This window comes from Vitis vinifera, chromosome 10 (assembly GCF_030704535.1).
Source record: "Vitis vinifera cultivar Pinot Noir 40024 chromosome 10, ASM3070453v1".
NCBI lineage: Eukaryota > Viridiplantae > Streptophyta > Magnoliopsida > Vitales > Vitaceae > Vitis > Vitis vinifera.
The window spans coordinates 2754029-2769222 of NC_081814.1; the positions used below are offsets into that span (position 1 = coordinate 2754029).

The 15194-nt window shown below is 36.6% G+C and overlaps 3 protein-coding genes, 1 long non-coding RNA gene and 1 other non-coding gene across 5 annotated transcripts; 2 read left to right on the forward strand and 3 right to left on the reverse strand.

Moving 5' to 3' along the window:
- Window positions 1–3368: 3368 nt before the first annotated feature.
- LOC109122219 (uncharacterized) lies at window positions 3369–3807 on the reverse strand. The gene is made up of 2 exons (XR_002029665.2): window positions 3692–3807; window positions 3369–3587 (listed from the first exon to the last, which is right to left on the reverse strand). It is a non-coding gene; the product is annotated as an uncharacterized LOC109122219 (long non-coding RNA).
- LOC100852457 (trihelix transcription factor GT-2) lies at window positions 3776–6855 on the forward strand. Its single transcript, XM_010649126.3, has 2 exons — window positions 3776–4251; window positions 5805–6855. Exons 1-2 carry the CDS (start codon window positions 3776–3778, stop codon window positions 6577–6579), a joined length of 1251 nt encoding a protein of 416 aa, XP_010647428.2. The 3' UTR covers window positions 6580–6855.
- A 1075-nt stretch (window positions 6856–7930) lies between these two features.
- On the forward strand, window positions 7931–10542 carry LOC100855401 (nuclear transcription factor Y subunit B-6). Its single transcript, XM_003635455.4, has 2 exons — window positions 7931–8170; window positions 9793–10542. Exons 1-2 carry the CDS (start codon window positions 8119–8121, stop codon window positions 10374–10376), a joined length of 636 nt encoding a protein of 211 aa, XP_003635503.2. The 5' UTR covers window positions 7931–8118; the 3' UTR covers window positions 10377–10542.
- A 56-nt stretch (window positions 10543–10598) lies between these two features.
- On the reverse strand, window positions 10599–10670 carry TRNAT-CGU (transfer RNA threonine (anticodon CGU)). The gene has a single exon. It is a non-coding gene; the product is annotated as a tRNA-Thr (tRNA).
- A 1378-nt stretch (window positions 10671–12048) lies between these two features.
- LOC100852423 (tRNA (guanine(9)-N1)-methyltransferase) lies at window positions 12049–15073 on the reverse strand. The gene is made up of 3 exons (XM_059740200.1): window positions 14446–15073; window positions 12529–12888; window positions 12049–12401 (listed from the first exon to the last, which is right to left on the reverse strand). The coding sequence occupies exons 1-3, from the start codon at window positions 14848–14850 to the stop codon at window positions 12186–12188; spliced, it is 981 nt and encodes a 326-aa protein (XP_059596183.1). The 5' UTR covers window positions 14851–15073; the 3' UTR covers window positions 12049–12185.
- Window positions 15074–15194: the final 121 nt, after the last annotated feature.

A 15194-nucleotide genomic window follows, 5' to 3' on the forward strand; every position in this document is an offset into this window, starting at 1 on the left:
AGGTCTAATCTAAAAATAAATAATCTTGAAATGTATCCAAGTTGTCTCATTTTGACCATTGTACAAAACAATATAAACAAGAAGCTAAAAGAACCATTCATTTGCAAAGAATTTTAGATCAATTATTCGAATTCGATGGGAAATGCAAAGAAAGTGATAAAAATCATAAAAATCAATTGTAAATATTCCAACATCGAATGACGTCCTTATTGGATAGTTAACGAACATAATAGTAAATTCATATTTGAAACATAATAAAATAGTTAAAGAAATATATAATGTTCTAATAGGACAAATAACTATCATTATAACAAATAAATCCGAGATATGCCTAAAGCATGGTAGATTTGTCAGTTCAGAGTTGTAATTCTCTAAAATAAGTTAATATAAAGAAAAACGCATGAAAAACTTATTACATTGAAGGAATCCCTGTAATAACTTATCAATTTAAAATTGTTAAACGTATAGTCCTCTGAGAGGTACAAAGAAATCAAATAATCCCTAAAAAGCTACATATTGAACTAATAATCCATAAATAAGTACAAATAATCCTTAAAGAGGGGAGATACTTGAAAATAATGATATCTTGATAAGTTATGTGTATATGGGAGAAAAGTGGGATAAAAATGATATTGTTATTCCAAATGACCTTTGACCCAAATCATAAAATGTAGAAGAATGTCGATGCAAAAAATAATTGACCAAATTGGAAAGAATGCATACAAAGCTAAAAATGGATAGTAAAATATGAAGTGTGTTTGTTTAGTACAAATGTGAATTTATATGAAGGCGTAATGAGAAAAATAACATCATAAGATATAAAACATGATTAGTGCACAAGGCTTCAAAGAAAGACTCGGTATTGACTATGTGAAAACATACTTTCCTATCATAAACGAAATTGCATTTTGATTTATAGTTAGTTTAATAGTTTCAAAAAGACTAGATATACATCGTGTGAATATTATTAAAACATATTTATGTGGATTTATAGATAATGTTATATATACATGAAAATCAATAAAAGAATTAAAATATCTGAAGCAATCCAAACACAAATGGTGTAATTACTTCAACAAATACCTGTTAAAATAAAAATATGTGAATGATCATTGTGAAACCAAGGTTAGGTTAATCTTGATTTTGATGATAACAAAACAAGGTTTAGAACTAATGATCATATTTCAAGTGTGATTAGGCAAGACGACTTCCAAAGTGGCAATCCAAAGACAAATCAAGACAAAGAAAAATCATGAAGAAGAAGACCACCTCAAAGAGAAGAGTTTTTCAAGACCAAAGCTTCTTAAGATCTCTTTGTAAGGTTGTTGGTGCACTAGGACTTTCATGCATTTCATTTTTCATTTATGCACCAAAATCATCCAAGAGTAATATTGTTTTAAAAATCTTAAGAATTGGATGATTTCATGTTTTCAACTAAAACCTTGTGTTAAATGATTTTCAAACTTGTGTTAAAAGGTTTTAAGTTGTTAAAGGTTGGATGTTGAGCCAAAAAATGGCTCAACCGGTTCAACCGGTCGACCGGTTGTGCTCGTCCGGTCGAGGACCGGTTGAGGGAGGCAAAAAAAAATTTCTCTCTCCCAGTGGCCTTCTCTTCCCGGTCAAGGTTGAACCTCAGCTGGTCGAGGTCCGGTTAATGTCCAACGGTCACTTTTCCTAACGGCTAGTCAACCGGTCGAACCCCCAACGGCTAGTATGATTTTTTTCTTCTATAAAAAGGCTTCAAACTTCATTGTTTCATAAGAAAAACCTTCCCAAATCATTCTTGAATATATTTGAGCCTTGGAATAGTGTTTTTGAGTGCACCATTGTTTCATAACTTACATATCTTTAGTACACCATTCAATCCTAGTTTTTCTTGTATCTTTGAACCTAAAGTTCTATTACTAGGATTTTGAAATATCATTATTTGTATATCTTTGTAAATAATTTTCTCAAGTGAGGGGTATCACTTGAGAGGTTGTTCAAGAGATTGAAGAAGTGTAAAGAGTGCTTGGAGCTAAAAGTCCAAGTGGGTGAATTGGAACCATAATCCAATTGTAAAGAGATTGGAAGCTTGGTTGAAGCTTCAAGATAATGGAACCTTCATTCGGTTAGGAGGTTGAGGAGAGTGGACGTAGGTAAGGAAGTGTCGAACCACTATAAACTCTCATGTTTGCACTCTCTCTTCCCTAACTCTTTTAAATTATATGCAATTATGTTTATTTTGTTTATTATATATTTGCATATAATTGTCTCTTATTTTTACATAGTTTAAATTTGTGAAAAAGATACCATCACCCTATTTACCCCCTCCCTCTAGGGTGATTACCATAGTTTGGATTAGCCTCAAATTTCCTAACAATCATAAATGTCCATGTATTTTCCTTAAAAACTTAGAAATTGTATTTGCAATTACTGTAATATACATTGATAACTTGGATTTTATTGGAATTCTTAAAAGCTTTCAGAAATAATAATTATTTAAAAAAAGGGAATTTGAGATTAAATATCTTAGAAAAATAAATTTTTATTTCGATATAGTGATTAGGCATTTTCCAAATTAAGCTTTAGTGCATCAATCAACACATATTAAGAAAATCTTGATGCATTTTTTGTATGAATAAAATAGATCTTTTAAGTTTTCCGATAGTTGTCTAATTACTTAAAATGAAAAATGACTCATTTTATCGTTGCAAATATGATAAAGAGACAATTGGTTTTGAAGTACAATGTCTTAGTGTCGTTAGCATATTAATATATCTTATCAATTGTGCACATCAAAAAATTGTTTTCCGGTCAATCTAAAGGCAATGTACAATTCTACACCAACCTGAATACAATTGAGTAGTATTAAATACATATTATGTTATCTTCATAGAATAATCGATGTGAGTATATTTTATTCAAGAAAATCAAAACTACATTTGTTTGGATTAGCAGGTATAAGACACCTTTCAGACCCCCAAAATATGTTTATACTACTATTTCATTGAAATTTGTTAAATACATCTTCAAATCATTTAAAACTACTTGCAATTCATGAAATAGATCATGAATATATATGGTTAAAATCTATATTTTAACATATTTGATAATCATGTAAATTATTTTTAATCAAATGTAACTCAATAATATTATATGAAGATAATGTTATTTGCATAATAATGAGTCATATTAAATAAGATAGAACTAAACCATACTTCATCAAAAAAAGTTATACACGTGAGCTCTGAAAAAGGTGATAAAATATTCAATAAGATAATGCATGATATTGGAATGTATGAACTCAAAGATTTTTTTTTTTGGAACATCTGAATAAATAATACTCGTGTCTACAAGAGGAGAGTATACTAATGTTGTAAGATGGACAAGTTCCTTTTGTAAGCTTATTTTTATTTTAGTTCTTGTTCATCCCAAAGGGCGTACTCTCTTTGGGGCTCCACATAAGAATTAACCTAGCCCAAGTGGCCGGGGCCCACAATATTTATTTATTATTTGTTAAAAATAGAATATTGGAATGGTGCCAGCTCATGCCACATCATCACTCACCATGCTGATCCATGGTGGCTTCAACGTCACAAATGTGCCTACGTCGGAGAGGACAAAAAGGTCACACGTCATGAAAGGGCTAACTACAATAAATATGAAGAAATAGGGGGGACTTCTGTAATTTCGATATAATTTCTTTTACCTTCTTTTACTTGCTTTTACTAACCCCATTTCACCTCTCTCATACTCCTCGGCCGCGATTTTTTTACCCTCCACGGTCACCGCCATGGAACTCTTCTCCGGCGACCGTCCAATAACCAACCCCGACCACTTTCCCGAACACATAGCTCCGTTCCCCGTGGCCGCCGATCTTATCTACGACGAGCAAGCGGCCGTGATTCGCTCGCCGGAGATCGAGCACCGACAACAGTTGCCGCCGCAGAAGCTCCGTCCTATCAGATGCAACGGCAAGGCGCCGGCGGAGCAGCACTCCGATCCTCAATCGTGTGAGCTGATTCCGGAGATTGAGGACATCTCCGGGAACCTACTGAGCGTCGCGTCCCCTGAAGTAGGGTTTCTGTCACAGAGGATGTGTTTGCTCAATGGAGCATCGAAGGAGTTCTCTGATTCTGCGGTGAAAGTTGATGTCGGCGAGTTAGAAGAGAATAGCGGTGGTATTTTCGGAAACGGCTACTTTGAGGCGAAGGCTATGGCGGCATTGCCTAATATTACGAATCCAAACCCGGATGACACTGAATCTAGGTAATTTTACTGGTTTAATTAGTATTTTATTTTCTTGATTTTTCAATCGTATATTTCCTTATATTGTATGAACTGTAGAAACCTCAGGTAGCAATGGTGATTTGCTTTTCTGTTGTTCCGGATTCACATTTTATTGCGGTGGTATTGTCTTTTACTCCCTTTCTATATGCATAACGCCCATTTGTTAAATGTCCAAAGCCAAAGGTGAAGGAATAGGGGCGAGGATAGTACTAGAACATGCTTGAAATTTGCCAAAATTTTACAGTTTCTCAGGAAAGTTCAACCATTGCAGCATCTGGAAAACAATGAATCATATGAACTGAAAACTGTTTGACACTAAAACCATTTGGCTTCAGTAATTGTTGGAGGTGTAAATTATGATCACAAGGGATGATTTTTTTTTTTTTTTTTTTTAAAGGTTTTTTTTGGATCTTGGGAAGAACGGGAAAAGTAGAGGAAAGTGCAGAATATTTAGGGCTGGTAAGAAAGATCACATGCATAATAAGATACTTGAAAGAAATGAAATTTTCTATGAAAGAAAATTGTAGTTCGTGGGAAATTAAATGCATGAGAAGTGATTCCATTTACACAAGAACATTAGGTGTAAAATGCTCGGGGACATTGTAGGTGATTTGAGTTGACGAGTGTCCTATATTGTGCACTTGGGTTGCACACTATCACCTAAAAATGAGATGAAACAAAAAATTTGGTTGCATGTGTTCTTTTTATAAGTAAATAGAATTTATTAATATGGCTCCTAACAGGAGGGAGCATATTCCCCTACAGAGGGTATACAAGGAACATTTGGTTGCACATATTCAACTATTTCCTTTTATTCTTGTATTATATTATTTTGTGTTTGACGAGATCGTGCATCTTTTAGTTTCAAGTGGAACTTCTTTTAGTGGCTTCATTTAGCATTTCTTTAGTGGAGAGCACATAAATGAATAGTGTTAAGACACTCTCAAAAAACGATAAAATCAACTACAACAAAGGAATCAAGTAGTGTATGTAACAAAGTCTAACATAGATTCAGAACAGGATATAATAATACTATAATGATATAAAGGGATGAGATATATTGTCTTGCTCGTATTGATGTATGGAGTAATGAGTTGTAAAATTTGTTCCAAGTGGAACTTTCTTTATTGGCTTAATTTAGCATTACTTTAGTGGAGAGTACATAAATCAATAGTGTTAGATACTCTCAAAAAAATGACAAAATTGACTACAACAAAGTAATCAAGTAGTGTACGTAACAACACATAGATTCAGAACAGGATTTAGTGATACTATAATGATATAAAGGGATGAGATATATTGTCTTGCACGTATTGATGTTTATGATCAAAGTTGAACATCAGCTTAACAAGCATTATAAGTAGTAGATATTGTCAATATTATAAATAGATTGAAAAGCATATGCAATCTTGCTCATCAATTGCCTGTTATAGCTTTACAATGGGACTGTGGAAGTGTATTAGGGTATCACTTCAATCCAGATCCGAAATCATCATTTTTAACCCATTAATGTGATTTGTCTTTGGTTTCAGCTCATCTTCAGATGATGGTGGGGATTCATCAGAGGGGATCACACTACCAGGGAAACGTAAGAGGAAGAGAAGAACAAGAAAAAAGCTTGAGTTTTTCCTGGAAAGTTTGGCTAGGAAAGTAATCAAGAATCAAGAGCAAATGCATATGCAGTTAATAGAGTTGCTAGAAAAGAGGGAGAGGGATAGAATAGTTAGAGAAGAAGCTTGGAAGCAGCAGGAGATGGACAGGGCAAAGAGGTATGAGGAGGTAAGAGCGCAAGAGACATCTCGTAGCTTAGCTCTCATTTCTTTCATCCAGAATGTGTTGGGTCATGAAATTCATTGCCCCCAGTCATTAGAAAACTCAAGCCTGGAAGAGGAAATTCAGAACCAAGAAATTCAAAATCAGAGGGATTTAAGGTATGATCCAAGTAATAAGAGATGGCCAAAATCTGAAGTGCAAGCCCTCATCACACTCCGAACCACATTGGATCACAAGTTTCGCAATATGGGTGCAAAAGGTTCTATATGGGAAGAGATATCTGCTGGAATGTCCAGTATGGGCTATACCCGGACAGCAAAGAAGTGTAAAGAGAAATGGGAGAACATCAACAAGTACTACAGAAGATCAACAGGCAGTGGAAAGAAGCTTCCTTACTTTAATGAATTGGACGTTCTCTACAAAAATGGACTCATCAATCCAGGAAATCCCTCTAACAACACAACCATTGATCCATGTAATAGTACAAAAACCGAGTACGAGGACTATGAGGAAGAAGATACTACAAAGGAGTAAATGGTAAAAAACTTCACTCTGCGGTGTCTTAACTTTTGCCCTAGTATCAGTTAGCTTTCTGCATAAACATTGAGTGACAGATGAATTTTGTATGAAAACTTCACTCTGCGGTGTCTTAACTTTTGCCCTAGTATCAGTCTGTATAAACATTGAGAGACAGATGAATTTTGTATGATTTTCCCCATGACTTTAGTACCTTTTCAGTCTATTTGGTTTGAACCCTTTTCCAGGTACCTCTTAAAAGAAATGCAGGAGTTAGTATTCCATTCCTTTATCCTTCTTCCTTTTCACAACTACTATTACTTGCAGAAAATGATCACAGAAACGAAATTAAATTATTCTGTTATTGCTTAAAAATTGTTTATCAGATGAACAGAGTGATGGGGCTTGGTGTGACCAAACAAAGAGCACAAGGCCGAGAAAATGCAAGAGGGTGGAGAGAGGGAATGAGAGATGAGGATAACCAATACAAAAGGAGGATCTGGCTACATCTATTGTGGGAATATCAGTACAGAAGCAACCAGTCTCTGTGACCACCATCGCCCATCCTCCTACTATATGCAAATGCAGGTGGGCAGAGAAGATGGTGAAAAGATTCAGTCCTATTCAATCATCATTATTTCTCGATTAATAACGCATGGGTAATGGTTTCTTTTCAGAAATGCCAGTGTAGACGCAATTAATGAAAGAAAGAAAAATGGTTTTGAATAGATAATCCTTGTGGGTCTCATATTTGACTTTTCTATCCACCATAGTTTTTATAACATTTTCCAAACAATGTTTTAATGATTGATTCCAAAGAATTCCAAAACCCTCTTCACATGAGTCAAATTTGGCATGATATTTTTCCCAAGGAACACACCTTCAACCACCCCATATTATATGATATAAGAATGAGATAATATTACAAATGAAAAGATCACACAATGTAGTAATGTGGGACAAGGAATAACAAATTTAGGATTGACTGGAGGCGTGAGAGAGGAAGATGAGAATGAAGATCAAGACCGCCGGGAGGACGAGGAGCATGCATGGAGAAGGAGCCTGCACTGGGCCCATTCCCAATGGAACAAATATGAGCAATGCAGCCACCACCAGGACCATTGTCACTGCACCAGCGCCCCACCCACCCTCATCCATCTTCTTATCTTCTTCAAGAACTTGATCCGGCCCTACGGTTATGATTCCGGACCTATAAATACTCCCCGCGGTGCCCCTTCCATAGGACACAGCCCCTGGCGGTCCAACGCGATGGTTGGTCCCATTCTCCCAAAGGCCATATTATTCCACTGCGGGTAGGAAGAGAGGGGTCATCTACACCCCACCAACTGTAACCCGCCACGTGGCTGAAAAATGAAAAGGTGGGCAACCGACAAGTGGCGGTGATGGGAGGGGGAATTCCGGTTTCCTCGTTGACATCGCCACCATGGCACGTGGAGAGGAGGGTCTTTTGTAGTATAAATGTTAGACACTTGCCGAGTATGAAATAGTTTAGCTTTCGGTTTCAGACCAAATTTGAGAGAGAAGAGAGATAGGGAGATGGAGAGTGGAGGCTTCCATGGCTACAGAAAGCTCTCCAAGACAACCTCTGGTAAAATTAATGCTTACCCATTATAGATATATGTATATGTATCTGGGTGTGAGTCACCTTTTTATTTTTTCTTTTGAGAAATGAAAATTTTCTGGGCTTTGTTTGGGTCTTGGAAATTCAATGTTTTTTCTTGACTTTTCCGGAGATCCAAACAGAGGCTCTCAGCATTGATGTTTTGCATGCAGGGACTGTGTATGATTCGATTGTTGAAACATTGTCGCCTGATCTAGTGTTCTTCTCCTGCATGCAAGTGTGTCTTGGGATTCTGCTCTCTCTTATCTTGAAGACAACCTCCATTTTTAGCTTTTTCTCACCGTTGAGATCTATCGTTCTTCTTTTTCTGTGATGGTTCTGGTCTGATTGCTTGCATGCAACTGTAGAAAAATGTTCTCTGATGCTTTGATATCCGGGTTCTTCGCTTGGATCCCCGCAGTAACTTTCTCTTCTGATGTTTGTCTTCCCCTTGAAGCTTTATTTTCTAGGAAATAGAGCTTGGCGGTGACTCTTCCCTTTTTGCTTGGAAATCGTTTTCACCCTTCTTGTGATTCACAGCCCTTTAATTACAGCGATGGGCAAACTTGCTCACGTCTTAAAATTTATTTGTTTTTTTCTTTACTTGGACTTCGGATTTGATCCATTATCTTTATTGATTACATTTTGTATGATGTTGATTATATTTATTGGAGTAAAATGTGCCCATGGCGGGCATGGCCTCTCTGCATAGATAGATATGGGGTTATGGAAGCTAGAGTACTGAAAAAAGGTAGTGGAGAAGAAATGGTTGAAGTAATGGGTTGTGAAAATCACAGTACCTTACAAATGGCTAGCATGCAGAAGAAGGTCCCACATGACCTTGTCAACATTTGGCGCTCATGCACTCTGATTATACACAACCCTTCCCATTTACACAGTCACCGTCTACTTTAACCTAGACATCACACCAATTTTCACTCTTAACTAGGCTTGGCGTGCTCTTGCTGCTGCTTTTTTTACCAAAATTTTTTAAGAACCTGAACACAAATGTGGGTTAAAAAAACAGCAGAAATCAGAAGAAAGAGGGATGACTTTTTGTTTCAGTTCTAAAGCTATTGATCTTTGCATGTTGTCAAGCTCAGATAAGCAGTACTTGAGCCCTTTGTGATTTAGGTTTTGGCAGCCTCTTTCTCTAGCAGTGTCAAGTTTTTACAAATGATGGATGAAGCCACATATATAAGAACGTATATGAACTGTTTTTGTTGGTTGTCTCTCCCTTTTGCTCAGTGGGGTTTGTCATTTTCCTTGTAGCTTTAAGCAAATAAAGAAATTCATCAAAACCCACTAATGGCTTATTTCCTGGTGGCCCACCATGCATGTGGTCGATGCCAACTTCTTTGTCTGAATGCCCTTTACAGTTGTTCATTCGGGAGTGGACCCTCATAGCTTATCCGCTAAAAAATCAATTCCTTATGCATCCACTCTTACAGTGGTAACATAAAATATGGTATGGTAGCTATGGTTTATAAACGACGAATCCAAACCCACATTTGCATTTTTTTTTTCTTTTAGGGTTATTTTTTAATAGTTTTAGTGTTAGGGAGAGATGGTGTAGTGAATAATTTATTTTGTGATTTGGTCTGTCCCAGGAATGAAGCTGACAGAACCCAATGAGAAGCAGCCTGAGAGCAATCAGATGTCCAACAATTCAGCCATGGAAGACACTGAATGCACTGTGAGGGAACAAGACAGGTTCATGCCAATAGCGAATGTGATCAGGATCATGCGCAAAATCCTTCCCCCACATGCCAAAATCTCGGATGATGCCAAGGAAACAATCCAGGAGTGTGTGTCTGAGTACATCAGCTTCATCACCGGTGAAGCCAATGAGCGGTGCCAGCGCGAGCAGCGCAAGACCATCACTGCAGAGGACGTGCTGTGGGCAATGAGCAAACTTGGTTTTGATGACTACATGGAGCCACTCACCATGTACCTCCACCGCTACCGCGAGCTTGAAGGCGACCGTGCCACCATCAGGAGTGAGCCAGTGGTGAAGAGGAATGTGGAGTTTGGGGGTCTAAGCGTGGCGGCATTTGCGCCGGCGTTTCATATGGGTCATCACCAGGGGTTCTTTGGAGCAGCAGCCATGGGTGGATACTTGAAGGAAGCTCCCAATGCAGGCACATCCCAGGCTGCAGTGGCTAGCTTGGAACCATATGCCCAGTACAAATGAGCTTAAAACAAAATACTAGCTAGAGAGAGTAGTAGTTTCTAGTGAGGTGAAGGTGAAAATAAATGGAATGTAATCAAAGGAAAAGAGTTTTTGTTGGGACGGTGTTATGCAAAATCAGCTGGGGTTTCCTAGTTGATCCTCCTAATTAAGGTCCTTTTGTTATCTAGTCTCTGGTCTTACCAAAATAGCATTTGGGGAAAAAAAACACCAAAATTTTCATTGAGCTCCCAGCGAGGATCGAACTCGCGACCTTTCGCTTACGAAGCGAACGCACTACCACTATGCTATGGAAGCTCTGTGTTGGCTTTCGCCCAACTAATTGAATTTATCAAAAGTCCAAGGCACTACAGAATCACAGGCTCTCTTTCCAAAAAAAATAAAAAACTAAGTTGTTTTTAAAAATAATTTTTTATTCTGATTTTGTAAAAGAAATTTTAAATTCAATTTATGTAATATAAACTAAGTTTAATTCATGTTTTATTAAAAATAAAAATAATTTTATAGTTATTAATAAGTTAAAAAATAAATATTTTTTAATAAAATATTAATAGTAATATTATAATAAAAAAAAATGATATTAATTTGTGATGTCCCACATGACATAAGGGCCCCTTTGGACCGTAAGGGACGTTTATTTGTTTGACCCTACAATCTCATAGGACACAACGTCCCCACATGACAATATCTATAAAGTTGGGAGTAAGTCTTTACAAGATGAAAGAATAATTGATTTATTTTTAAAAAATAAATAACAATAATTTAAAACTAATAATTACTAATATTATTTTATTTTAAGTGAATTTAAAAATAGAACATTAAATGCTATAAATTTTAAAAAATAGAACATTATTTTTAAATTGCATTAATTAAAAAAAAAACTAAAGATAACTTTTCAACTAAAAATAAAAAACTAATTTAATTTGTGTAGTTTGAGAGATTTTTTTAAGTGAAGACAAAAAAACTATTTTGAACTATATGGGTATTATTGCCATTTTCTTTCGTTTCATTGGTGCCTAAAATTGAAATAGAATCAAGTTGTCATTTCAATCTTGCTTTCCTTGTAGTGGGTTGACTTGTATTTACTATTACGTGTGGGATTACACTGCAGATGCACCACCTTAGCTGCTCGCCCTAAGACCATTGCTCAAGAATTTTTTTTATTTTTATTTTATTTTTAATCTAACTTACATACACCTAGACTAATCCCACAAAACCCAAAAGTTAACAATCGGAAAAACCTCCGATAACCCTAAAGGGACTCGAACTGGTGACCATTATAGAGCAAACCTTTTGCTCAAGAATTTTTGTGCTTCTCCTTCTTCAATATTTCTGTTGTTTCTCTTCCTAATCTTGTTTTGCACTGAGATTTTGGGATCGGCTGTAAATTGGTTATTCAAATAATAAGACAAGAAGGCCCTAAGGATTTCTGTTGATGGGCACAGGTTGAAAACTGTAGAAGCAGTGGCATCTTCTACATAATCCATTAAAAAAATTGATTTGATAATCAAAATCATCACAACTCGGTTGAGTGCTTTTACAATGGCGACCAATGGTCCATATACTCCTGGTAATGGGCCAATATTGAGGTGGACTTTTCATTTTACTGAATTCTATATTAGGTGTGTTTTGATTAAGAGGATGTTCAATACTTTTTACCTATGAAATCAAAATCGAAACAAAAGGGCTCTTCTTGACAATAACCGGGTGAATAACATTTTACAGCACTGATTTCTAATTATTCTGAACAAACTATGTTGAGGGGCAAAAACTGCTTCAAGGGCAATCAAAGTTATGTGTCAGTAAATTCCTCTAGCCATTGGAAGGGGATTCAGTGCGCATCTTTTTCATCTCTAGTTGGTCTTCTCCCTCTTCGTTTTCTTCTCCTTCTTCTACTTCTCCCTGGCAATCTTCTGAATCAGCTCCACCTCTTTTCCTTTGGGGAATCACCTGAAAGAATGAAGCCTTCCAATCCTTGGTTTCCAAGAACTTGAGGAGTATCTCTATTACTTGATTTACAGTGAGGACCTGCACTCAGAATCAACAATATGCTCAATAATGAGAGGACTGAGGGGAAAAGAATTGAATTTTGCAAAAATTTCAGCTCTAAATTTTGCTGATGTGGTCGATTTTCACAGGCCAACACCAACTATACCTGGGAACTCGACATCTTCAAGTAATTCCCGATAGGGAGTTTTGCAGTTTGGATACCTTGCTCTTGTGCTTTCTTCATTGTTATCCCTTTCCACCGGTTCCTATCCACTAAACCACCAACAATATATATTTTCTTTGGGTCAAGTTCATCCAGAATAGTTTCTGAATCTGCTGTGAGATATACCAGATTGTGTTTCTCATCTTGCAATGCTTCAATATATGATTGATTCTCCTTCTCAATTATCCACTTATCAAATCCTGGAAGCCTTTGCAATTGACTTCCCATTTTCCCATTGCATCCAGTCAACCAGAGATGGCAGGGAGAAGCACATCTTCTGTTCACCGCATAACAATACATAATCTGGAGGTTTCATCAATAACAAATTATTTATTAGAAAATAAGTAGGCATATACCATATTTTAAATCCTTCTTGAATAAAATAAATCAACAAATATAGACATCAATAAATACTAAGATTCATGTTCACTCCATGATAATCATAAAGAGCATTAAATCCCTAATGAATACCCATGTTAAACTCAGATCATCTGTGGACAAGAAAGCATAGTGCTCCCTGCTACCATGCAAAAAATAGCAATTGCTATACTTTGTGACTGAGTAACTGCAGTTACCAAACATTGACAAAGAGAAATCCCGATGCAAGAACAATCATTTCAACAATTTAATTTCACAACAACGTATATTTGTCTTTTTTCTTTTTATAGGCAACAACGTATATCTGTCTTCTTCTAGTGTGTATTGCTTATCTTCCTAATGTAGCATGTTAGGAATTCTTGTGTGCATATTTTATACCACCTACTCTCCCACGTGTTTTAACAAAGTTCTCCTGATTATTTGTGTTCATGGATTCCAAAATTACTTCCCACCAAATCTGAAGTAAACCCACTCACTCTCCCCTTTTTCACAATGTTTTCCTGATGCTTCATGTTCATGGACTCTATGACCATTTGCCACTCCAAAATTTACCATTATGCCTGGGACATCCATCACTTGACTAACGTTGTTTCCCATTTTTCCCTTCAATCACATGGTCCCATGGGAACGAAAACATACAGAATGAGCTCCTTTTGGCTGGAAAACAAACTGATAGCATTACCAAAAAAAAATAATAATAATAATGCTTGACTCACATCTTAAAGAACTTTGGATTAACCAAGCAGCCTAATGCACATAGAAATGAACACCAGCATCACCCAGAATATTTAAGACTCGAAGAAGGCATAGATCATTCTAACAATACCCCAAGAATAAAGCCCAAAATGTCACAAACTGAAGAATTCAATCATCTGCCACACACCGCCCAAACTATTGTCTACTGTATGAAGAAAACTAGATTGTTCAATACTTTCATCAGTCCTATTAGTGGTCCCATAATTCAAATAGATCTCAACTTTCAAGTGATAGAGACTTGTATACACCAACTTCAACAAGTTGTCCCTGGGTTCTTGCGTGGAAATTAATATTGAATTTGCTTGTAAGTCAGTAACAAATACTTAACAAACAAACTGACCCCTGTCATAGACACATAATCTGAAAACAGAATGAACAAATCAAAATGGGCCATAAGCAGAAAATTTTTCTTCTAAAAGAATAAATAGATGCAAAGTTTGTTGAAATTGCAGATAATTGGGGCTCGAATTTGCTAAAAATGGAAATTTTTTCACCAATAAAAAAGCCATATATGCTCACTATTTCTAATGCTGCTCGGAAAACTTGTTGAAGCGAAATGCTCGAAAAAACAGGGGATAGTATGGAAAAGTGAGAATATTTTTAACACTTATCATCAAACAAACAATAGTCAAAATTTTGCCCCTTTCTTTTTCATCCATTTTCTTAGCAACCAAACAAAATTTAAACATATATGCATTTATATAAGAAATGGCTAAAGTTATAGACCTGTTGAACAAGGCTATTGATTTCGTTAGGCGTCATAAGGTCAGAGAAGTCGAGATCAACGACGATGTTCTGGCCGTGTTCTTTGGCATTGGTAAGTCTCTGGACCTTCTTCTCCCTCTCCTCCGACCTCTTCTCCATTCTCTCCTTTCTGAGGCATTTTCGTGACTCTATCAGCTTTGATCTCTCTTCTTCGTCGACGCTCGCAAGCATCTCCTCCCACTCCTTCCGCTTCCGCTCCGCTTCTTTCTTCTTCTGCTCCTTCATGGCCGCTTTCTTCTCCGCCTTCTTCGCTTCCATCCTCTGCTGCTTCAACAGCTTCTTCTGAGCGTTTTTGGAGAGAGTCAGAGGAGGAGGAGGAGGAGCCGGGGTGTTTTGGTCATTTCGCTCGGCCTCCACTGCTTCCATTTTCTGCAGAGCACGAAGGGGGACTGGTCTAGCCCCTAGGGTTTCGGTTGGGAAGCCGACTCTCGCAGTGATTCAGTGCAAATGCTTAAAACGACGTCGTTCTATCAGTTAACTGTAAAGCCAAACACGTGGCAGTATCTTTAATGTTGTCAGTGTCACGTGCAAAGCGTTTTCTTTTTATCTAATAGCGTAACTCATAAAAAAAAATAAAACAACTTTTTAAAAATAATAATAATAATAATACTTCAAAATATAATTCCAATTCTGGAACATGTGGAAAAGACAAAATTGGCCTCTTTCTGCTGTAGATGTTTTTCCCAAATTTTATGTCATATTTTCCAAGT